This window comes from Petromyzon marinus, chromosome 36, assembly GCF_048934315.1.
Source record: "Petromyzon marinus isolate PM22_M1 ecotype Great Lakes invasive population chromosome 36, UKy_Petmar_22M1.pri1.0, whole genome shotgun sequence".
NCBI classification, from domain to species: domain Eukaryota; kingdom Metazoa; phylum Chordata; class Hyperoartia; order Petromyzontiformes; family Petromyzontidae; genus Petromyzon; species Petromyzon marinus.
Genome location: NC_133702.1, coordinates 9,642,184 through 9,662,457, shown reverse-complemented (window position 1 = coordinate 9,662,457; position 20,274 = coordinate 9,642,184). Strand labels below are relative to the sequence as shown.

The window sequence follows — 20,274 nt, the reverse complement described above, 5'->3', positions numbered from 1 at the left end:
AGACCTGCGGTGAGTGAGTGAGAATGTTGTTGAGACCTGCAGTGAGTGAGAGTGTTCTTGAGACTTGTGGTGAGTGAGAGTGTTATTGAGATCTGCAGTGAGTGAGTGAGAGTGTTCTTGAGACTTGTGGTGAGTGAGTGTTATTGAGATCTGCAGTGAGTGAGCGAGAGTGTTGTTGAGACCTGCAAGTGTGGTGGTTGAACACAACACTCCTTCCCCTTCGAGGTCAAGACTTCCGAGACACTTTACAAATCTTAAAATCTCGACTAAAATGTATCTGTTTAAAATGGCTTTCTCTCTTTAGATAATTTTCAAACGTCTTTCTCACTTCATCTTTCTGCCTTGCCATGCATAGCGCCCTGAGAACGATTGTTTAAGGGCACTTGATAAATTTAAATTATTATGATTATGACATTATAGATGAGATGAAACAGTCTGGTAAACAGAATCCTCAACATCGGTGGAGGAATCGGTTTAGTGAAGTTCACGGGCGCAGCAGTAGCCACGGTCGTCGCGATAGACGGATGGTATGGAGGCGACTGACCACCGGTGATCAAGTGAGTGCTGGATCATCGTTCATCCTGACTGCGTTACGTTGAATTCTGTCACGTGCAGCCAGGTCAGAACTGGGTGCTCCACTCCAGATATTACAACAGCAGGATTTTAACTTTGGCCGAAGTTGTGCTTTAGATCGGAGTAGTAAGTGTTCAGAGTTAAGTGTTAGAACCAAATAAGTCATGCTGTAACCTTTAGTGGACCGTCTTCAGAAGCGATATAGTCATTCATTCGGTGGCTCAGTCGTTGGTCGGTCTGAGGGCTGTTTAGTCGATTGGTTGGTCAGTCCGATGGTCATTCGGTCCCCGATGGTCAGACACTCCGATAGTTGCCTGGGCTTCCCTCTGATGCTCCTCCCTTTCCTTCCCATCAGCAATGTGCGCGGAGTACGCGTGCAGCAGGAAGCAGTTCAACAAGCGGCTGAGCGAGTTTGGGATGATTCAGGTGAGAACGAAATGGCCACTCCACTGTATCAAGTATCTAAGCTGGGACTCGCGTCTCCCTCGTGTGGGTTTTAAAACCCCACCTTTTGCTCTGCAGACCGAACGGGTGCCACTGCCACGTGCCGTGATTGCAGTGCTCAGCGGCAGACGTTTTATTATCAGCCGTTCATTCAGTTACCCTTAATATTAACATGAGAGTGCACGCTTATTGGAGAATTAGGTGTTGAACTTTTTTCGCACCATATGTAACCAACAGCGCTAATCGGAGGTGTGGGGGAAGGACAGCACACTAAATACAAAACGCAGAATTGAGAAGCCTGCATGGGTTTAAGTGACCAGGTAACCACAGGGGTCATAGGGTTCGGGTAGCCAGACTGTTAACAGAGTGGGGGGTGCTCACAATGTGTCCTGGTTGAACCTTCCAGAACTTTCATAACTTCAACTCTACCCTGCCCGTGCCGTGCTTCCTTGCAGGAGAAGTTTGTGAACATGACGGTGAAGGCGTACGTGATGGAGAGCATGGCGTACCTCACTGCGGGCATGATGGACCGGCCGGGAGAGCTCGACTGCTCTGTGGAGGCTGCCATGGTCAAGGTTGTTATTATAATGATGATGATTGTTCACCCAGTGAAGCCTCACCGAGTTGAATGACTTTTTCAGGAGAGTTTTTCCATAATAGGCGGTGATGATTGCCACGCACATTCAAATTAAAATGTGCGGGTAATCTTTCAAAGGTGGAAAAGTTGGACCATGATGCCGGCACACAATGGGCTACTCTTGTGAGTCACATCACGGGATCTTCAGGTTGTGCGCAGAATTAATAAACGTTATAAACGTTACTGCATTGCTTTGTTGAAGTATTGTTCCCAAGGGCCTCTCGTTTGGCTTTAAATAAAACGAATGTAGGAATCATGGCCTCGATCATGTTGGCCAATGCGTTGCAATCTGGTTCATGCAGAGTTATAATACAACACGGATTTATTTTGCGACTTAACGTGACTGCATCGCAAGTCGCTGTACAGGAACAGTGGGCATATTTAATTTGTCGGTCGCCTGCCCCTGCACTCGCGCGGAGGGGCAGGCAGTCGACAGCACAGTGGGCTGAAGAGGGGGAGCTCCAGGCTATGAGGACGGCAAAAAAAACACCGAGTGACCTCCCACTGGGCAAATATTAACTATTGGGGGCTTTTCATAGACATAGAAACCCTTGTTTGTTGGTGCAGAGAGTGTGTGGAGTGGAGTGAGGCGAGATGTAGGAGAGCAGGAGTAGAGTTGAGATGAGAGGGGGGAGGTTGGAGAGTTCGTGGGGTGGAGTTAGGTGAGAGGGGAGAGGTAGGAGAGCACATGGAGGGGAGTAAAGTGAGATGAGAGGGAATAGGTAGGAGAGTGTGTGGAGTGGAGTGAGAGGGGAGAGGTAGGAGAGCACATGGAGGGGAGTAGAGTGAGATGACAGGAGAGAAGGTAGGCTAGGGCGAGCCCTTGGAGAACTTTGAAGATGGTGAGTGCAATTTTTTAACTGATCCAGGATTGTATTGGGAAAGAGCGGCGCGATTGGAATAGAGGGATAATGCAGTCTTGCCTATGTGGGTGCGGAGTCCGGATCGCGGTGAAATCACAACGCGGCGCGTCTCCTCCTGCGACACCAGGTGTTCAGCTCGGAGTGCGCGTGGGAGTGCGTGAGCGAGGCGCTGCAGATCCTGGGAGGCCTCGGCTACACCAAGGACTACCCGTACGAGCGCTACCTGCGCGACGCACGCATCCTCCTTATATTTGAGGTCAGGCCAGACGCACCGGTCATATTTCTTCGTCCGTTTAGTTGATCTACTGCTGCACCATGTGCTTGCTTTCTTCTTGCCGGTATTTCCCCCACCGGTCGGGGTGGGGAGCTGTATTCCTCGTCCTCCTCCACTCATTTCTGTCCTGGGCCATCATCTCCACATCCACTCCGCAGTCCTTCACATATTGGTTCACCGCTCCGTACCACCTCTTTGTAGACCGGACCCATCATCAACTCTCTCCTTCCGATGTGCTTTTCCTCTTCATCATGCGACATGGCCTAGCCATTGATTATCTTTATGCTTTTCCGAGATGGGTATCCTTGGCTCTTCAATTTATGACACACTCCAGCCGAGCGATTGTTGTCCTTGTACTAAACATTCAGAGTACATCTCTGTCAATCCCTTATCAGTGCCGACCTTATTACAGACCTTACTGGTCACCCGTGCCCTTATAAATCTCAACGTTCATCCTACAAAGTCCCATCAAAATTGAGAAACACAAACAAATCGACAATAATGACTTTGTTTCCCGTATTGAAGCGACTGTATGCCTTATGGACCTGAAAACTACATTTCCCTGTAAAAGAATACGGGTAAAGCGTATGGGTTGACAGGTATGAGAGTATAGCAATAATGGCATTTGTTTGACTATAAAATCCCCAGTGACTTGTCATACTGTTCATCAGTATTGTTTTGCATTGAAAACGAATTGTACCTGGAGAAAACCCATGCATAGCACTCAAAAGTCCACATTGATGGGTTCATGAGCTCACTTGCTGGTACATTTGGAGCCCAGTGGGTTTTGGGAGTTTCACGAACCTCTATGCGATCCACCAACCCCCTGCACCCCAAAGTACTGAATCACAGGCATTTACCACCACCACCACTACATGACGCTCTTGTCGCATACATTTCCACAATACATTTTTTGTCCCAAATCAACAGGGCACCAATGAAGTTCTGCGGATGTTCACTGCTCTGTCGGGCATTCAGTACGCGGGAAAGATCATGACGGACAAAGTCAAGTGAGTGTGAACGTTTAACTTGAGTGCAACGGCAACCGACTTTTAACTCTGCATCATCGCCAGCTATCGTGTACACAACCGCATTTGGCAAATTTCGGGGCTACGGATTCTTCTGGCGTATTCTGGGTCCTCTTTATGTCTTCCCTGTGTGTTCACTTGAAGATTTTCCTTCGACTGCATCTTCACATGAGGTTATGAGTACATTGCAAGCTCAAAACAGACCAGGTTTAAAATAAAACTCACAACAACCACTCCGACTATCCCCTTTATATTTGTTCATCTTTCGTGCATTAGAATCAAAGTTTCGCCACTTATACTAGTTATGTGCAAATACAGTGAGGGAAAAAAGTATTTGATCCCCTGCTCAATTTTTTACGTTTGCCCACTGACAAAGAAATGATCAGTCTATAATTTTAATGGTAGGTTTATTTGAACAGTGAGAGACAGAATAACAACAAAAAAATCCAGAAAAACACATGTCAAAAATGTTATAAATTGATTTGCATTTTAATGAGGGAAATAAGTCTTTGACCCCCTCTCAATCAGAAAGATTTCTGGCTCCCTGGTGTCTTTTATACAGGTAACGAGCTGAGATTAGGAGCACACTCTTAAAGGAAGTGCTCCTAATCTGAGCTTGTTACCTGTATAAAAGACACCTGTCCACAGAAGCAATCAATCAGATTCCAAACTCTCCACCATGGCCAAGACCAAAGAGCTCTCCAAGGATGTCAGGAACAAGATTATAGACCTACACAAGGCTGGAATGGTCTTGTAGCCCACAAGACCATTGCCAAGCAGCTTGGTGGGAAGGTGACAACAGTTGGTGCGATTATTCGCAAATGGAAGAAACACAAGAACTGTCAATCTCCCTCGGCCTGGGGCTCCATGCAAGATCTCACCTCGTAGAGTTGCAATGATCATGAGAACGGTGAGGAATCAGCCCAGAACTACACGTGAGGATCTTGTCAGTGATCTCAAAGCAGCTGGGACCGTAGTCACCAAGAAAACAATTGGTAATGCACTACTCCGTGAAGGACTGAAATCCTGCAGTGCCCGCAAGGTCCCCCTGCTCAAGAAAGCACATATACATGCCAATCTGAAGTTTGCCAATGAACATTTGAATGATTCAGAGGACAACTAGGTGAAAGTGTTGTGGTCAGATGAGACCAAAATGGAGCTCTTTGGCATCAACTCAACTCGCCGTGTTTGGAGGAGGAGGAATGCTGCCTATGACCCCAAGAACACCATCCCCACCGTCAAACATGGAGGTGGAAACATTATGCTTTGGGGGTGTTTTTCTGCTAAGGGGACGGGACAACTTCACCGCATGGACGGAGCCATGTACCGTCAAATCTTAGGTGAGAACCTCCTTCCCTCAGCCAGGGCATTGAAAATGGGTCGTGGATGGGTATTCCAGCATGACAATGACCCAAAACACATGGCCAAGGCAACAAAGGAGTGGCTCAAGAAGAAGCACATTAAGGTCCTGGAGTGGCCTAGCCAGTCTCCAGACCTTAATCCCATAGAAAATCTGTGGAGGGAGCTGAAGGTTCGAGTTGCCAAACGTCAGCCTCGAAACCTTAATGACTTGGAGAAGATCTGCAAAGAGGAGTGGGACAAAATCCCTCCTGAGATGTGTGCAAACCTGGTGGCCAACGTCTGACCTCTGTGATTGCCAACAAGGGTATTGCCACCAAGTACTAAGTCATGTTTTGCAGACGGTTCAAATACTTATTTCCCTCATTAAAATGCAAATCAATTTATAACATTTTTGACATGCGTTTTTCTGGATTTTTTTGTTGTTATTCTGTCTCTCACTGTTCAAATAAACCTACCATTAAAATAATATACTGATCATTTCTTTGTCAGTGGGCAAACGTACAAAATCAGCAGGGGATCAAATACTTTTTTCCCTCACTGTAGACAGGTAGTGCAGTGGTTAGTGTACTGCGCTATGAAACCCAGCCGCATGAGTTAAATTCCCTGCCGTGGTTTACTTCACTGGCAAGTGATATCCGAACCAATCCCGAGTCCCTCCCTTCACCAAATCGCACTGACCCAAGGTTGTGAAGTACAGTCAAACAACCTTCACATTTGACCAACGTAACATGGGGAGCATTCATCCAGCAGTCTATTAACAAAAGCCTAGGAATTGTGGAAATTAACGTATTGACGGTAGACCGGTCGTGCGTGGTATAAAAAAAGCCATTTTTTTTGCAATAATTATTTAGTTTCCTGCAAATTGCAACCCCGGTCAGAAAATCTTGTGGAGTGGTGGTGCGTCAAAAATCAGTTCTCGTGATGTCAAAGCAGTCGGAAGATGAATGTTAGTTAAAATATTGATTTTAGATGGTGTTTATGAGGACTGGTGTGTTATGCTGCACCGGTGTACCGCCAATACGCTTTTGGTACATTCAGGATAATGTGTCGTGAGTTTAAATATGTACAGTAACTGATGAATCGATGCATTGTTCCACCTCTGAACAAACAGTACTTTGCAAATATTGGCTCTGTAGTTGTCGTGCTCTTGACAGTTTTCATGATCAGTGGAGTACGTAACTCGTGCATGCGTGTGACTGCGGCAGTGTGGGGAGCGGTAAGTGTAGCCGTTAACGCGCTGCGCTATGAATTAAATGGCTGGAGTTAGATTCCTGCTTACGGCCAAATGAGTACCTGATGCGGTGTGTATACATCACTACTCTTTGGTTCTTTCGGTAAAGTCACGTAGGTATAAAATACAACAAAATAAATTAAATCCCGACGTTTCGGGCGCAACACAAGCGTCCGTCATCAGGTGGGACAAACACAGCAATAAACAATTGCTGAAGTGGGAAAAAGGGCTGCCGTAACAAGAGGCTATATAGGTAAGAGAGGGGGGGGAGGAGCCATGGAGGAGAGAGAGAGAGGGGGGTAGGGGGAGTGGAGCGCTGCCGAGTGAAGAGCAGCTAGAAGGGATTAAGGGGCGAGCAACGACAAAATGTTGGGGGGGGGGGGAGTGGGCGGGGCTGGGAGTGGGAGGTTGAAGAGAAACTGGAGATGCGGATATGAAGGCAACACCATAAAGCATTTAAGGTTTTACCTGGTTAATAACATCCTTCGAATAATTGCTAAATTTGTATCCATCTTCTCGGTTGAAGTTATGTCTTTGTTTATATATCTGGATGGCGTCATGAACAAACCTTTGAGAGTAGCCCGAAGGTTTGCAGAGTACCTTGGTCTCGGAAAAAACAATATCATGAGAGCCCACAGCGTTATAGCAATGGTCAGCCACGGCGGAGGTATTAGTGCTGCCGTGTTTCAGATCTGCCTTGTGTTCGCGAACACGGTCCGAGACATGTCGTTTCGTTTCCCCAATGTGACAATCACCACAGGTGCAACTTAGTTTGTAGACTCCAGGATATTGCATGTCAGGAATGACATCCTTTACAGATGGGATTAGATCACGGATTTTGTGTACTGTACTGAATCGGACCTGGATCTTGTGTTTGTTTAAGATTTTGGAATTTTTTTTGGTAACGCCTGCTATGTATGGTAATGCGATGGTTTTGATTGGCGTCTCAGGGGGTTGTTTCTCCATGGTTGGAGAAACAGATTTGCGGATAATGCGGTCCGAGTATCCATTCATCTTAAGGGCCTGGCGTACGTGTTCCAGTTCACTGGCTAGGTGATGTTGGTCAGAAATGCATTGGGCCCTATAGTGTAGTGTTTTGATGAGGGAATTCTTCTGTGCCGGATGGTGGTGGGAATCTGGTTTTAGATAGGAATCTGTGTGGGAGGCTTTCCTCTAGACAGTGTCCCAACAAGCCATCAGGTCTCTTCTCAAACAAAACATCCAGGAATGGTAGCTTACCATCCTTCTCCACTTCCATGGTGAATTTGATGGATGGGCGTATGGAATTAAAAAGATTTCCAAAATCTTAAACAAACACAAGATCCAGGTCCGATTCAGTGCAGTACACAAAATCCGTGATATAATCCCATCTGTGAAGGATGTCATCCCTGACATGCAATATCCTGGAGTCTACAAACTAAGTTGCACCTGTGGTGATTGTTACATTGGGGAAACGAAACGACATGTCTCGGACCGTGTTCGCGAGCACAAGTCCGATCTGAAACACGGCAGGACTAATACCTCTGCCGTGGCTGACCATTGCTCTAACGCTGTGGGCTCTCATGATATTCAGTTTAACACGTAGGCTTTCGCCAAGGTGCTCTGTAAACCTTCGGGCTACTATCAAAGGTTTGTTCCTGAAGCTATCCAGATATATAAACAGAAATAACTTCAACCGAGAAGATGTATACAAATTGAGCAATCATTGGAAGGATGTTATTAACCAGGTAAAACCTTAAATGCTTTATGGTGTTGTCTTCATATCCGCATCTCCAGTTTCTCTTCAACCTCCCACTCCCATCCCCGCCCACTCCCCCACCCCCAACATTTTGTCGTTTCTCGCCCCTTAATCCCTTCTAGCTGCTCTTCACTCGGCAGCGCTCCACTCCCCCTACCCCCCTCTCTGTCTCTCCTCCCTGGCTCCTCCCCCCCTCCTGTCTTACCTATATAGCCTCTTGTTACAGCAGCCCTTTTGCCCACTTCAGCAATTGTTTCTTGCTGTGGTTGTCCCACCTGATGACGGACGCTTGTGTTGCGCCCGAAACGTCGTGATTTAATTTATTTTGTTTTTATTTTCTACCTACGTGGCTTTACCGAAATAACTAAAGAGTATGGATCCCTGCAGTCACGAAAACTTCAAATCTAGAGTGTATACATCACCACTAGGGAGACAGGCGGCCGGGCATGGTGCTGGCCAACCACCCCCTTGTGTGCCGTGTCGGCGTTCTCACTAACAGCCCCAACAGTCTGTTAAGGCTGTACGGGGGGGGGGGGGGGGGGATCTTCGTCTCTTTTTTATGTGTGTGACTGCACGTGTTGACGCTCACGACCAGGGCAATGAAGAAAGGAGACCTGTCGGCATTCGGCACCATCCTGAAACGCAAATTCGAGGTCATGTTCTCCAGGAAAGTCGACCTGGGGCTCACAGGAAAAGACTGGGTCGTCCACCCATCCCTGCAGGTCTCTACAGGGGACACACTCTCGCGCGCTTAGCCTTACACGGTGACACGGCTCAGCGGTCACGCGTTTCCCCGCTTGTTGCAGAGGTTCACGGTCCGAATATTACTGCGGGGATACAAATTCGAGTAATACTTCGCGCCATCTGCTCCGCAGTGGACGTTAAAGACCCCCCTGATGTAGTTTGCAAGATCAGGCCATCATGTGCCGGCGCCAGGGTCCAAATTTGACAATTTTGAAAATGACGCACACATTACTCAATTGGGATTGTGCACAAAGCAGCAATCCATACTCTCTGTTTCTTTTGGTAAAGTCACGTAGGTATAAAATAAAATAAATCGCGACGTTTCGATTGCAACACATCATGACGACGTTTCGATTGCTTGTGTTGCAATCGAAACGTCGTGGGAATTTTATTTTTTATTTTTATTATTTTCCTTCTACGTGACTTTACCGAAAGAAGCAAGAATATGAATCACGGAGGTATAAATTAAAATAAATCACGACATTTCCTTTGCAAAACATCATGATGATGCAATCATCATCATGATTGCAACACATGATGATGCAATCATCATCATGATTGCAACACAATCATCATCATGATGATTGTGTTGCAATCGAAACGTCGTGATTTATTTTAATTTTATTTTCTCCCTACGTGACTTTACCGAAAGAAATGGAGAGTATGGATTCCTGCAGTCACCAAAGCTTCAAATCTAGATTGAAGCAGCAATCATTTCCCCCTGCTGACAGGCGAATGCCCCAAGTCAGTCTTGCCAATGAGACTCATCCTGGTCTTCGAGGTCTCGTCTGGTTAAGCAAGATAAACTTGAAACTCCTCCCATGAGCCCACGATCGCCTTACACCACAACCAACTTCACTATTTTACCTCTTTAATCTTTCAATTTTTGAAAGGGATACATTTTGTGGCATTTTTTTAAACTCAATTAATGGTTACCTTAAGAAACTGTCGATGCGTTAATGGGCAATAGTGTCAGGCTAGACGGCAGGCGAATTACTTGGGGTTGGGTATTCGTAAGTGTTCATCATGAGATGAACATAACCTTGGGCATCATTTAGCCAAAAGTTATTTTTTTTTAGCCCTTCCAGAACATTTTTTTTTTATAATTTCACTCACATCACCATGCTCATTTGGCTTTTTTGTAAACAATCGGCATAAACTGCACACGTGCGTTCCAAAAAAAATCTAGGATCTTTAATAAATTGCTAGAATTTAACAAATCACTGTTCCGTGGCGGACTGCGTAGGTCGTGAATCGTCTATCTGGTTGTCTACATGTTCTCGTTAACGGCGCCCGTTGTCTTGGCTCCGGCAGGACAGCGCGCGGATGCTGGAGGAGAATGTGTACAGCTTCGGCTGCATTGTGGAGACGCTGCTCTTCCGCTTCGGCAAGGTGCGTGCCCACCCCCACCGCCACCACCACCCCCACCACCACCACCACCCCCACCCCCACCACCACCCCGAGTCCTGGCACCGGGCGTAGCAATCGCCGCTCCCCCGGCCCCTGGATCTCGCGTCACGCGCCACACCGCAGTCAAAATCTCATCCATCGGACGAACGCGCAACGTCCCGTCGGATCGATGTTGCTCCTCGCATTAAATGCAAAGAGGTCAACGGTGTTGGCCCTGCGATTCCTTGCTCACGCCCACCGGTTTAATTGCGTGCGGCCATAACCCACGTCCAACAAAACCAAAGATCTTGGCGGTGCCAGCTTAGCGCTGTGACCTGCGAGCGATCCGGTTACCTCTGCTCGTCATTAAGTGACCGTCCCGAGCGTGCGTCGTCCGTCTCGGCGGCACGCTCGCCGTTTACCGAGCGTCCCGCTTGTGCGCGCGCGCGTGCCGTCCATATCTGCGACACAGACGATCGTGGATGAGCAGATGGTGCTGAAGCGTGTGGCGGATGTGGCGATGAACGCGTACGCAATGACGGCGGTGTTATCTCGCGCCTCGCGCTCCATCTCCATAGGACTCCGCAACCACGACCACGAGGTGGGTCCCACAATCGAACTGTCAACGTGCAGGCTGGCGTATGGAACGTGACCACGGCCATAGCGAGAACTGTACTGGGTGTGGCGTGATTGGAGTAGGTGTGTGACGAGCAGTTATGGCCATAGAGAGAGAGGAGTACTGGGTGAAGTGTGCCGGGTGCGAAAAGCCCTCGGTTGATCTTGCATCTCCTTTAGAGCTGCAAACTAATGGCTAATGGCAATTTTCACAGAGACCCGTGTGGCCAGTTGCATAAAGAATACTCAAAAACAATTGTTGTGACTATAAAACTTGTGCTACTTCAAATTATAAACGAAGGGAAGTGTTTTTATGCCATCACCATTAGACTGACGTACTACAGATCTTACGTCAGAGCAGTCGGTTAACATTGCTAACTTCTTTTTATACGCTGTCTCAGTAGCTGATCACAGGCCTGGAGAGACCTGTAACTCAAAGCGGCCAGCAACAGACGGCAACTAATAACAGCTTGGCCAAGAGACTGGATATCTTTAGCACGCCTGCTTGATTAACCCTGACTAACCATGTCGGTAGCATCTATAATTTCGTATTGACACAATCCATTATAATTTATATGAATACACGTACTCCCTACCCCCCCCCCCCCGAGTCTTTAACACTTGCAGGTGAACAGTGATATCGTCACCTTACCCTATTTTAAGACCAAAAACAGGAAGACCTCTTCACAATTCTGGCAATCACCTGATGATGCTGGTTGTAATCGCCAGCGAAAACGTCGAACTGAAATTGTAAATGTTGTGGTTTTCCTCTCTAGCACACCGGTGTGCTGAAGTAGTAACGCGTTGGCACGTTTTGCTCAAGTGACAATCGTTACTGATTGGCCGAGTCGGGTGGAGGTGGGCTTACGACACATTTACGCGACCTCTAACCTAAAAAACTGGAGAACTGGACCCTGCTTTCTCCCGCCCGCAGGTGCTGCTGGCCAACACGTTCTGCACGGAAGCCTACTTCAAGAACACCTTTCTACTCACGCAGCTTTCCAAAGGCAGGTGGTCCATGTCCAATAACACTGTTCGTGTGTGTGTGTGTATGTTGAACGTGGGGAGCGGTAGGGCAGTGGTTAGCGTACTGCGCTACGAACCCAGCGTCCCGAGTTCGACTTGGTGACGAATATCTGAACCGGTCCTGGGCCTCCCCTCGGTCGACTCAGCCTCAAATTAGTACCTGTTGCGGTGTGTAAACATTGTCACTAGAGAGATAAAGGCGGCCGGACGTGGTGCTGGCCACCCACCCCCTAGTATGCAGTTCCGGCCTTCATAGGTGCTCGCTAACAGCACTTGCCCCGGCAGTTTGTTCAGGCTACACAGGGGACATATCTTTGGCTTTGTATTCAATGTGTGGGATCGCTTCCACCATCGCTGTCAATCCTACAGAGGCCGAATTGAACATGGACGCCAACTACAAGAAGATCGCCGAGCAGGTGCTCACTCGGCGCCGCTACATCTGCTCGCATCCGCTGGAGCGGACCTTCTGAGCGCCACCGCAACACTCGTCCACTCCCGCCGTACCTAGGGGCCCTGAACGCAACGTCCCTGCCTCGTTTCCACAGGACACGCAGCTCGGGTCAACTCGAGTCTGGCCTGATCTCTCCCAGCATCCCAGCTGTGATTTTTCGAGTCACTCGAGTTATCAGATAATTCCAAGACATACTTGAGAGTCAAAAGGTCAAGATGAGGTTGCTGGCAAAAATTAAATGTTAATTGGTAATTGTTAAATGAAACGTGAAATTTAACGGCCCTGCCGGCTACAACAGCTGTGATTCACATGGTTGGTTGGGTGATGAATTTCCTGACTTTGGGGTAGGGAAAGTCGTGCCAACCTGGGATGCAATGATGGCCTGGAAAATTCTGGCCTCGGCCCATATTCGCTGCCAATTTGAGTAAAAAAAAGTCTAATAGAAAAGTGTTACTGGCGCGGCAAACTCGAGTTGAGTGTTCCGTGGAAACTAGAAACTGGACTCATGGCACGAGCCTCTTGAACTAAACGTATCCATGATGGGCACAACCACTTTCTGGGTGTTGGGCTTGAGAATGCGTGCCATTTCATTAACGTGCCTCTAACAAGAATTGTGCTGTATAAACGGCCTTGTGCTGTAAACAGGAGTGCATGTTAACCCAAGGGAGAGCGTCAATAATTTATGGCCAAACAGGCCAAATGGGGCCCGCGACTTCATTTCATACGGCCCGCATCTAAATGAGGCCTACAATTTCGAAAAAGGCATACCAACGATACTCATCCATAACTGCAAGCATCTTGGCCATACTAAGCGCATAGTACGAGTAGTAGGAGGAAATATTTTCTATCTGGGAACACTGTAGTTCAGTGCACAGTCAATGCAAAGTAGTCCTGATCGTCATCAAAGTATATTGGACGACTAATTTGTGGCCCGCCAAAAGGCATTTGAAAGTCCTCCTTGGCCTTTCAGTACGTTAAAGGCTCCCTGCCTCGCGGTGACCACCGTAGAGCCAAGCGTGGTTGGGGGATCGTCCAGCAGGGATGCGTCTGACCCTGAGGCCGAGATCTCACTGCACCCGTAATACGGGCGCTCCTGTGCAGCGCTTTGACGGCTGATATTTCGCCCTCTGTCACTTGTTGGCGGGGCACGTGGAGTGTTCCTGTCTGCTGAAATGTTCATCGCCGTCTTAAGAGCAATATTTGCCACGGGCTCACATTTCTCAATGCACTGTATGTATGCATATCGAATCGGGATGATTGAGGGTGGCGTGTTATTTTGAAATCAATTTTAAGGTGTGATGTGTGATTATTTTTTTTGTTTGTGAGCCCGTAGTGTATGTTGTTTAAGAAGAAGGGTTTTGGTAAATAAAAATAAAACTGAAATACAACAAAGTGACCCGTGACGCCATCTCAATTTTCGTCACTCTTCACGTTTTGATTTTAAGAAGCTATCCACGTAAAACTGATTTTTGGGTTACATCGCAATCGTAAAATGTGTCATACACCCTCCTCCACCTCACAGCCAATTATTAAGGGCTATCATGTGTGGCCAGGTCACTTCTGAAAAAGCTATATAGCTGAGCGGGCCTTACCTGGTAAAAATAAAAAAAATAGTTAAAATAGTTTCTAAAGTTGTCACGTGAACAAACGTGCCAATGTATTATTGCTACAGCACACCGGTTATGTTGGAGAGCAATCCGCAACATGGAACAATTGGGTAGTCGCACGTTTGCTGGTAGTTACACAACCAGCATCATCGGGCAGTTTCCAACATTTTGAAAATGTCCCCTGGTTTTTGGGCCTTAAATAGGGGGTGTGATGTCATCAACGTGCACCCACACTAGCAGCGAGTGACAGGAATTGATACTTAAAGGTTAAATGTATTCACAAAATATATTCGATTCTGATGAATTATGTTAAATCTGAATCTTTATCCTCGAGAAATACGAATTCAGAGACGTCCAGTAGGGGCAGGTCAGAAAGCTCCAATAATCAGAAAGCTACAACAATAACAAAAATATATTAACATGATGGACATATTAGTTGGTGAAACGGGGTTAGTCATGGTTAATGAGTTATAGTGACTGTACGAAATGGTTTGTAACGTTATAATAGTGTGTTATAATTATTATACGTACACTTTCTATTGAGTCTGCGAAGACTATTTAACTATCTTTTTCCATGCCGCACTCGGCTCAGTTGAAATCATTTTTATTTCTCTCAGTTCAAAAGGTTATCTAATTAGTCTTGGCCAATAGTCATTTAGTTCTGCATAGAACATCGCCGTTATCAAACTCGAGTGTCCTTGTTAACGGGCATGTTCCGGCAACTGCTTGACGACTGTGTGTTCGTGAGTATTTGATGCTCGTCTGGTGTTCTCTCACTTTAAATGAACACCAAAGCAACATTAAGAACAAACACAATTGGCAGCAGTAGTGGAACAATGCCCTGCCCGCGACGACGACATTCGCATGAACAATAATCAACATTCGTGGCGTACGTCTGCACCTTGTTAAATCCGCATGAGACAGATAGCCCGGGACGCAGCTCCAGGACGGACGTGTGCCACTTGTACTTAAGATGAAAAGAAATGTGTTTAACCAGGTGGGAACACGCGCGATCAGGATTGTCTCATTTGCAAGAGTGACCTGGGGTATTGGTCTGCCGGTAGGGGGTGATGATTGCTATGTTATGATCCCAACTGGATAATTTGCGGTTGCGTACCGTCACGCCACGTAGAGCTGAGCGTCCTCGCGGTGCGTGCGTGCCCGCACCACGCTCCCGTGCCGCTCGGCGGGCTGCTCCAAAGCGGCAGGCCGTGGCGACGGCCCGGCGGGTGGAGGCGCCGGCGCGAACAGGGGCCCCCTGCGCTCCTCCGGCTGCAGCGGTGCGACGTGCGGACGGTGCAGCAGCGCGCGCTCGCGGATGAGGGTCCTGCCGCGGGCGGGCGATCGCGCTCCCATCAAACGATGCAGAAGCGTACAAGTGCAGCACACGCAGCTTAAAGGACGCGACCTGGGCTTGGCTGTCCTCTGGACAGTCCGGTCCCTTCACCTGATGAAGACCGCTTGTGTTGTGGCCGAAACGTCGTGATTTTTGTTATTTTATTTTTACCTACGTGACTTTACCGAATAGAACCAAAGAGTATAGTGCAGCACGACTTTTTTTATTTTATTGCAGTGTCCTCTTGCCGCACACAACGCAGACCCACAAGCCTTGTAACGCCTGTCATGCGTGGCGAGTGGCCCGTCCATGCGTGATGCAGGCTCGAGGCTGCTTAGCCTCCGAGTTGTGACGAGAAAGTTTGCATTCTGGGCGATTGTGGATCGCCTCATTGTGAATCTGCGCAAAATCAATGAGCCCACGGTGTGTGTGTTGCGTATCGGCGGCTGCAGTATTCCTTGATGGGAAGTGGATCAGAGACATGGAAACGAAAACTGAACAGTGCGCAAGAGACGCGTGGCAAATGCAAGGACCCTGGCGAAGATTCGCAACGGGGTGCACACGAGCAGGTGTGTGGCGATGCATCGATTCGTCGATTAACCTCCAGACTTCCACGCTCTCGTACTGCACACACGTGAAATTGCGCGAGCCACTTCCTAAGAATGTTGCCGCGCGTGCCGTTTGCCGCGCGTGGTGTCCACTCACGCGAAGGCCTTGGGGTCGCGTGCCTCTGGGCCGCGGGCGTGGCTGTGCCGAGCGAGGTGATTCCCGGGCAGCGTCCACGCGCGACGCTCGTGTGGCCCCGGCATGAAGCCGCGACCGGTCTCGCGCTCCACCTCCTCCTCGCTCGCCTCCTCCCTGTCCTCGTCCTCCCCTCCCGACGACGTCAAGGAGAGTCGCTCCAGGCTCGGGTGACGGACCACGGCCAGCACGGGGATAGGCTGCGAGGTTTCGGAGAGTCGCGTTGGCTCACGATCATCGTCGTCATCATCGTCATCATCGTCGTCGCACACGCTTGGTTCATTGCACGTTCGAGAAATGACTCCGTGTACACAAATCAATTCGTCTTTTCTATTCACGAACTTCTAAAGTGATTGATAACAAAAAAAAATCATCAGCCATGCTCAATCTAATGCTGCTTGAAGATCTCCTCCCAAAGCCATCGCTAATCTCGAGGTGGCGCGAAGCAACGACACGTTCATCACCTGCACACGACACGATGTGATCATCGGTAGCCGCGGCCAAGACGAATGACAGAGGGACAGCCAATGGAGTGAACCTCGCGAGTGTCATGGCCGCCACGGAGATTTAACGACGAAATGAGCTCGCGTGCAGGAGCTCGGCGGATTGTTGCATTGCAAGGACCGTGAGAGATAACGATGGCTTGCAGAGGCATTCATCCGGCAGTGGATCGATCAATGGATGATCGTCCTTCCGTTACTTTCTATTTCCCTTGTCAATCCACTGCTGGACGGAGGCCTCCCCACCCCGTGTCGGTCATGGAGATTGACCGTACTTCACCAATCCAGCCAGTTTGGGTTGGTGATGGCACGACGTCCAGAACCGTTTCGGATGTCACTGTAGGCGTGTCCGGGAATCAAAGCTAGGGGTCACTGGATTCATAGCGCACTGCGCTAACTGCTGCGCCACCGCAGACAAGCGGGAACCACAGACAAGCGGGAAGGCAGCTGTGCGGCGAGTCGGCACCAACAATTGCCTAAGCTCTGCCATCCTAAATAGAGTAAGGTGTTATTGGCCAATTAACGGGCGTTTACATGCGGGAGGAAAACGGTGCAACTGGCGGAAGCCCACGTGTGCAAGGGGGAAACACTCTATCCCATACAAACAGGTGGCGTTATGTCCATTTTTTTTATGAACTGCATTCTCCTGGCAAGACAAAGGGTAGCGCCTTCTCGACGCCTACGGGAAGGCTTGGTGTGCGACCCACCAAGCCTCTTCTCCACAGTGGCGGAGTACAGGCATGCGTGCGTGAATGCCACCAGGACGATGCTCACCTTTTCCCGTCCCTCCCCTGCCCTTCCGCGACCCCTTTGTGCCCTCAATTACGGTCTCACTCTTTCCTCGGCCCTCGCACGCCCCTTTTACCATCTCAATCAGTCTCTCTCTGTTACCGCTTTTTAAACGCTGTGAAGAACGCCCTGAGCGAAGGCGCTCTATGATCACGACATGAGATGACAGTCGCCATGACCCCCGAGAGGCGCCGTCACCTGGAAGAGCATCCCCGGCTTGCGCAGCGAGAGCTTGTGCGGGGGGTCCTTGAGGAGGCCGGCGAGGCGTGCCAGCTGGTGGGACGCGAGGGGCCCCGAGGGGCGCTCCTCCGTCGCCGGCAGGAGGCGGTGGAAGCCCATGGGGGGCGCCGCCGGCGGCACTGTGAGGAGGGGGCCGCGCACGCTCCGCTCCCACGCCCGGAGCAGCTCCGCGGTGGTCGGCCCTAGGGTGACCGCGCGGGGCACGAGGATGGGCCGAGACGGTTCCCGTGACAAACCCCGGGCAGGCGACCGATCCGCTCCCCCCGCCCCGGTCACAGGTAATTGACGAATCGTCGTGATTCAGGTTTTCCAGGAGTACCCCTCCTGGGTTAGGCCGCCACTCGAGCAGTTCTTCTCTCAAGCTTTCGCCACGCGCGCTACTGCGAACATCTTCAAGTCATAAATACGGCAAACAGAGAGGCGCAAACCACGTTTCACCGCACACCACTTAGGGCATCTTCAGGAGTCTGAGCGATGGAGCCCACCCAGTCGGGCTAACATTGGTCCGACGATTCCAACCACGTTGGCCCAGGGTTGCATGTTTACTGGGCAGGGGGGGGATCCCTCACTGTAGCTGCTGAAGATGCCCGCAGCAGTTCGTGGCAAAAAGACGGCATTTGTGCTCAGCTACGCAAAGCGGATCGACCTGGAACGCCACGCTCCGATTCCGGGCGTCCGCGATCACCCGCGTGGTGACGACGCCTCGGCACGCGCGATTCGATCGGCCGCCGTCCCGGCGGGCTCCGCAAACGGGCCTCCTCCGCACGTACCCTCCGCGTGGACCGACGTGGAGATGCGCGGGGGCGCCGGGGGGCGGCCGTACAGCTCCCAGTCGCTCCGGCGCAGCTCCCAGCTCCAGCGGCCACGGCCGTGGAGGGGTGGGCGCAGCGCGCCGCGGTGCAGCACGTTCTCCGTCCACGCCTGGTCCCCGCCATCAGAAGGAAAAAACGATGAAGGCCTCCCGTGTAGCCTCAAACACACTACTGCTGCTGCTGCTCTTAGCGAGCACATCCGAAGGTCGACATGGCACGACGCCTCAACTACTAAAACGATCGACTAATTTTTAATTTACCGGGTAAGGCCCGCTGAGCTATGTAGGTCTTTTTTTTTTCAGAAACGACCTGTCCTCGACGAAAGGGGGCTTATCACGTGGAAATTTATATAGCAGCCAAATGCTCTGAACACATGCTCATTCTAAATGTGGAGGGAATAACCGGAGGACCCGGAGAAAAATCCACGTGGCCACGGGGAGAGAGACATGTAAACGTCAAATCTATAAAAAATTTTTTACATTCGACACCAAGTAGCGCTGGGTCAGCCGAGGTGAGGCCAGCACCGGTTCAGATATGTCACTGATGTTAGCCGTGAGCGGCCATCGAACCCGGGCTGCCGGGTTCACAGTGCAGTGCGCGAGCCACTACGCACGACGAGGAACAACGTCCACGCTCCCGTTTCGCGGGATGCCACGAGACTCGCCAAGTGCAGCGCAGTGAGTTGGTGGTGTGGCCAATGGAACAATCACGACGTGAAATATCGGTTTCTGCGCTTTGCTAAAATTTCATCTCAGAATTAAACTATTCCTGCTCCATCTTGATTTGAAGCTTTCGTGACCGCAGGAATCCGTACTCTTTGGTTCTTGTAAAGTCACGTGGGTAGAAAAATAATAGATCACGACGTTTCGAATGCAACACGAGCAATCGTCATCAGGTCGGACAAGCACAGCAAGAAAAAAAAAACTGTTGAAGTTTTTTCTTGCTGTGGTTGTCCCACCTGATGACGATTGCTCGTGTTGCGATCGAAACGTCGTGATCTATTATTTTTCTACCTACGTGACATTCCCGAAAGAACCAAAGAGTATGGGGATTCCTGTTGCCGACGTATCGCCAACGCACACGCACACATGGACCAGCACTGGGACGAGTGCGCCGCTTTGTGGCGAGAATGCGTAATTGAATGGTTGAGTGATTGGAAATTGAGAGGCAATGGGTGAGCGGTGGATTTTGTTCAAAATATATATATTTTTTTAAAGCAAATGTTTCCCAAGGATGTTCAATTGCCACCCACCACCTCAGGTAGCCCCGCAACTTTGCCCGCATCATGCGTCCGGAATGATCTAAAAGGTAAAGGCGCAGACCTGCAATTGCGTGTCTCACCTCCCTGCTGGTGGAAGGTGCCTCTCTATTACTCAGAGTTATTTGAAATTGTACATTAATCCTTGGTGAGGATGTTATTATTTAGTTTACACAGACCCCCTGTAGTAGCCTCGCAAGGCCGCCAGGGGTCAGCGGATGACAGGTTGGGAACCGCCGCTCTAGAGAACGCTTCGAGGGCAGCGTTCTTCATTGCAAGGCCCGCGGGTCACTGGCGGCCCTTGGTGGCCTTTAGTGCGGCCCCCGACGTCCGACCCCCAACAAATACACAACACGTGAAAAACCCCATCATGCTGTCACACCCCAATTGTTTCAAATGTACGGCAGCTCTCACATTATTCTCATTTTGTACGGCTCACGTAGATGCAGAGCAATAACTACAATTAAATGGTGCAGGTTGGTCGAGCCAGATAACCGCGTCAGGAGCAGCGGAGTGGTATCGCCGCGATGTCTCGTTCGCATTGTGGATCGGGTATTGCGTCGTTATACGGTCTGTCCTGGGTGACCACAGTCGCACACTCCTGGAGAGTTTAAAA

The 20,274-nt window shown here is 49.6% G+C and overlaps 2 protein-coding genes across 2 annotated transcripts in view; one reads left to right on the top strand and one right to left on the bottom strand.

Annotated features, from left to right (window-relative positions):
* ACAD9 (acyl-CoA dehydrogenase family member 9) overlaps positions 1-13,771 on the top strand; it is a 28,287-nt gene extending 14,516 nt beyond the window's left edge. Inside the window, exons 10-18 of the mRNA XM_032966455.2 lie at positions 929-999; positions 1,473-1,592; positions 2,645-2,773; positions 3,722-3,801; positions 8,746-8,872; positions 10,209-10,286; positions 10,756-10,884; positions 11,833-11,905; positions 12,294-13,771. Of these exons, the coding sequence (XP_032822346.2) occupies positions 929-999; positions 1,473-1,592; positions 2,645-2,773; positions 3,722-3,801; positions 8,746-8,872; positions 10,209-10,286; positions 10,756-10,884; positions 11,833-11,905; positions 12,294-12,394 (908 nt within the window). The 3' untranslated portion in view covers positions 12,395-13,771. The remainder of the gene's footprint in view (positions 1-928; positions 1,000-1,472; positions 1,593-2,644; positions 2,774-3,721; positions 3,802-8,745; positions 8,873-10,208; positions 10,287-10,755; positions 10,885-11,832; positions 11,906-12,293) is intronic.
* LOC142930060 (uncharacterized) lies at positions 13,223-19,687 on the bottom strand. Its single transcript, XM_076071974.1, has 5 exons — positions 19,679-19,687; positions 18,359-18,509; positions 17,547-17,770; positions 16,024-16,259; positions 13,223-15,309 (listed from the first exon to the last, which is right to left on the bottom strand). Exons 1-5 carry the CDS (start codon positions 19,685-19,687, stop codon positions 15,102-15,104), a joined length of 828 nt encoding a protein of 275 aa, XP_075928089.1. The 3' UTR covers positions 13,223-15,101.
* Positions 19,688-20,274: the final 587 nt, after the last annotated feature.